Consider the following 3,763-nt stretch of genomic DNA (forward strand, 5'->3'; position numbering starts at 1 on the left):
GAAAAGGTACGTAAAAACGTTAGTTACTTTTCTTTAAATCGAAGCGCTGGTTATTAGTTTTATGAACTAGAATGAGTGTTGCTGCCGAACTTACTATGTATTTAGCTTAGAACCGTCGCTGAAAAATTAAATAGAACTAAGGTCTAGTTTTTTGCACTGGACCTCTCGCTCTTGTCTCTTTTCGAAAACTTATTATCAAAGCAGGCGGGCAAGAGTTTTGCCTAGGACCATTTCAGCTAGGCAGAAGTTTATCACCAAAAGGACCGAGATAGCTTCAGTAGCTTTGCTGGGTGTAGAGGGAAATTGCCTGGTGTTAAGCACTCTTCCCACCTTGTTGTTGGACGTGTTTTCCCCCCAGCGCCCGTCGCCCCACGGGCCCTACGTCAGCTCCAATTTGATGATTGAAAAAAAATTACAAAAAATCCGTTATATTTTAATTTTCTCTCCCCTAAAGTTTGCATTTTTTTCATTCACGATGCAAATTAAAATGGAAATATATTTGGAAAAAGACCTGATCTAGAAAAACGGTATACAGATTCATAATCTCTGACCCAAAATCAAGTTTAGGTGTCTCGGCGTGTTTTAGTAATTTAGAGCTCTGCGCGTTTAGCGGAATCTCTCAAGAGTGCGTTCGATTTTTATTTAAATCAAACAAATATTTTACAACTATTGTAAACAAACTTGCATTTTATTTAATCAAAGTTTGTACATTCATCTTAAATCGCCATTTAAAGTGCTCAACACACAGCAATCTATGTGGTAAAAGTGCATATAAATATATAATTCTTATTCCTTAGATAATCATCATTAACCTCAAAAACACAATGCAAAAAATATGTCAAAGCTTTGCAAAATAAGCGTCCCTGCTTGCAGTTATTCATTTACATATATAATTGAACTTTAAACTGAGTTGCAGCAAATTTTAATTAAACCGTATCTTTTTTTTCGGCGGAAGGCAAACTCAATAAATGTGGCAGTAAAATTTCACGCAGTTATAAAAAAAAACAATATACTGGTTGGCTCCTTAAACGCATAAATGCAATTCCATCAGTCTCTTTTATTTCCAAATCATAGCAATACATATTTTTTATAAAGGTGCGCAAATTATATACTTTCATCGACTGTGGTTCAGAAATAAAAAAAAAATACTGATTCTTTGCACCAATGCGTTTATGAGTACAGCCACACTTTCATTAAAACAATAAATGCAAATTCGTAGTTTGCGTATAATATTTGAAAACGAGATTTGAGCGCCTTATATTTAGCTGCCTCTAATTTGCTTGAACATTTTAGTCAGTATTCCATAGCCTGTGCAAGTTCCCTTTCCTATTTTCAAAATTGAATGGTGAACACAACTTTTTAACTCGACTGCAAATATATAGATAATCATGCATATATGCGTATGTATTTCAATAAAGAAGTCAATTCAATTAACCAAAATGGCGCAAAACAATAAAAAATAGTGAAGTATATGAAGTTAAGTTTGTATGATAATGTAAGTCCAGGAGTGATATTTATAAGTTATGTATGTTCAATATATAAGTCCAGCAGAGGTATTATTGTATCAGTAAACTTAGTTGCATAAAATTATCTATAGAAATAATATTTATAAGTTAAAACTAATATCGTTATAAGAAAAGGGCATAATCTGTGTGGCTATAATCCACACTAGTACATATAATAGAATATTAAAGACTAAACATAGCTTTCATAGAATTATAGAAACTGAATATTTTATAGAATTGTAAAAATATGTAGCCTACAAAATCAAGCGCATAGCACTTAGTGCCATACCACAACCTGTCTTCGACGAAATCGTGATTAATATAAACTTGTCTTTTTCATAATACGCAAAAACTCATCCTGATTCACAACACCATCATGATCCAGATCAGCTTCATCAATCATTTCACGCAACTCCTCATCGGTCAGCGTTTCGCCTAATTCGCGTGCAACGCGCTTTAAGTTCTTAAACGAAATTGCCCCGGTGTCATCATCATCGAAAAGGCGAAATGCTTTTAATATTTCTTCTTTGGTATCCTTCTCAGCCATTTTCATGGTCATTAATTGTAGGAAATCGTTGAAAGATATGCGACCAGTGCCGTCCTTGTCAATTTCGGCAATCATGCGCTTGATCTCTTCTTTCTTCGGCTCAAAACCAAGGGCACGGATGGCAACCTTCAACTCTTTGACCTCTATAAAGCCGGTGCATTCGGTATCGAACAAATCAAAAGCCTCCTTAATATCGGCTTTTTGTGCTTCGGAGAGCTCGAACTTGGGGCCGGATTTCTTGCGCTGCGATGTCGACTGATGTTGTCGTTTGCCAGCGGCATTTGTGGCCAAAGTCGCGGTCGACGGGTTATTATGATCCATTTTACAACGCTTTTTTTCTCTTAAATGTGGACTGCAAAAAATTAAAATTTTTACAATTGTTAAATTGTCCAGATGTAACGCAGAAACATCAAATACAATACTTTTCTTGAAGGGCTTCAATCTGCAAATGCGTACACAGGAAATCTGTACGCTAGTTGGGGGCAATAGATTTGTTTGTGAATAATAAACAACGGCGCGTTGCTGTGAGCACAGGCAGTGCCGTGACCCTGGTCACTACCGCGCTGAGCTAACAACCCTCACCAAACGACGTGCGTAGTTATTGAATGCTCCTTTGTTTTTGACGTGGATTTTCCAGATTTTTCACTTTCATATAATTTTTCAGAATTGTTTTTTTAATTTTTGAAAAATCGAAGTGAACGCGATGCCTTTCCTGTGTTCAGTTGGTTTATTTTTACAATGTAGTTGCTAAAAATAGAAGAACAGGTGGATAGTCCGTTGCTTTTGTGCGCTCACTTCCAAATTATTGAGTTGTACATTTGACAGTCCTTTCACCACCCACTTGAAAATGTCCTTTGACCTTTTAATTGGGGGCGGGGAAATCAGTTTCGGTTTTATTGACTTTTCCGCGATGGTCAAACAGCTGTTGGCCATAGTATTGCCATAGCTAAGATTTTAAGGTTTGTGTCTTTACTAACCCGAGTTGACACCTTACACGCATGCTTCATTTCTTTCTGAATGTCGTAATTCGCTATACTAATTTGGGTATTCAGTAATTCAGTCTCATATCAAGTCACAAAATTTGGGACCAGCAATTAGTAACTATTTTTGTGACTTGAGATGATTCGGATATTCAGTTGTAGAGAGTTACAAAAGGTTCACCAAAAATTTGTGGTGAAAACAAATACAGACAGTCAACAGATGGCATGGTCGAAAACCAGTTTTAGCAACGAAAACCTGTTTTCGATGTCGGTCAGAACTTGGTATTACTGAATACGAAATAGTCTCAAAATCCATGTTCAGCACAAAGTCACTATTAGTGACTAGAGACTGCTTACTGAATTCCAGGGTAAACCTTGGTTGGTTGAGTAATAGGCCAAATACACCACAAAGCATGTCTCCGCATCGCGAGATACTTTAAATATATTGTTTATCATACTCGAAATACACGATACGCAGATATACTGTGTGGTCTATTTTGCCTATAATTTAAATCACTTTACTATTGAAGTGACGAAAAGGTTAGCGACTCTTTTAATTTTGATCGGGGATTAATCAATTAAGAAGAAACAAAACAAAACCATGAACTGTCGAATTGAATTATGAATATGGCGTTGTTGTTGTTGTAGCAGCATACAAGTTCTCCAAAGGGTTTTTGGGGAGTGTTGCTAGAGTGACAGTCCCTGGCCAGATATAAATCTGGATCGTTCCG

General features: G+C 36.5%; 1 protein-coding gene across 1 annotated transcript; it reads right to left on the reverse strand.

Moving 5' to 3' along the window:
- Positions 1-658: 658 nt before the first annotated feature.
- On the reverse strand, positions 659-2,983 carry LOC118735820 (caltractin). The gene is made up of 2 exons (XM_036465793.1): positions 2,475-2,983; positions 659-2,404 (listed from the first exon to the last, which is right to left on the reverse strand). Exon 2 carries the CDS (start codon positions 2,371-2,373, stop codon positions 1,822-1,824), a length of 552 nt encoding a protein of 183 aa, XP_036321686.1. The 5' UTR covers positions 2,374-2,404; positions 2,475-2,983; the 3' UTR covers positions 659-1,821.
- Positions 2,984-3,763: the final 780 nt, after the last annotated feature.

Source organism: Rhagoletis pomonella, unplaced genomic scaffold, assembly GCF_013731165.1.
Source record: "Rhagoletis pomonella isolate Grant_MI unplaced genomic scaffold, Rhpom_1.0 Rhpom_scaffold_00003, whole genome shotgun sequence".
NCBI classification, from domain to species: Eukaryota; Metazoa; Arthropoda; class Insecta; order Diptera; family Tephritidae; genus Rhagoletis; species Rhagoletis pomonella.

Excerpts from the sequence above, each read along its gene's own strand:
- LOC118735820 (XM_036465793.1), bottom strand. The coding sequence starts at position 2,373 with ATGGATCATAATAACCCGTCGACCGCGACTTTGGCCACAAATGCCGCT.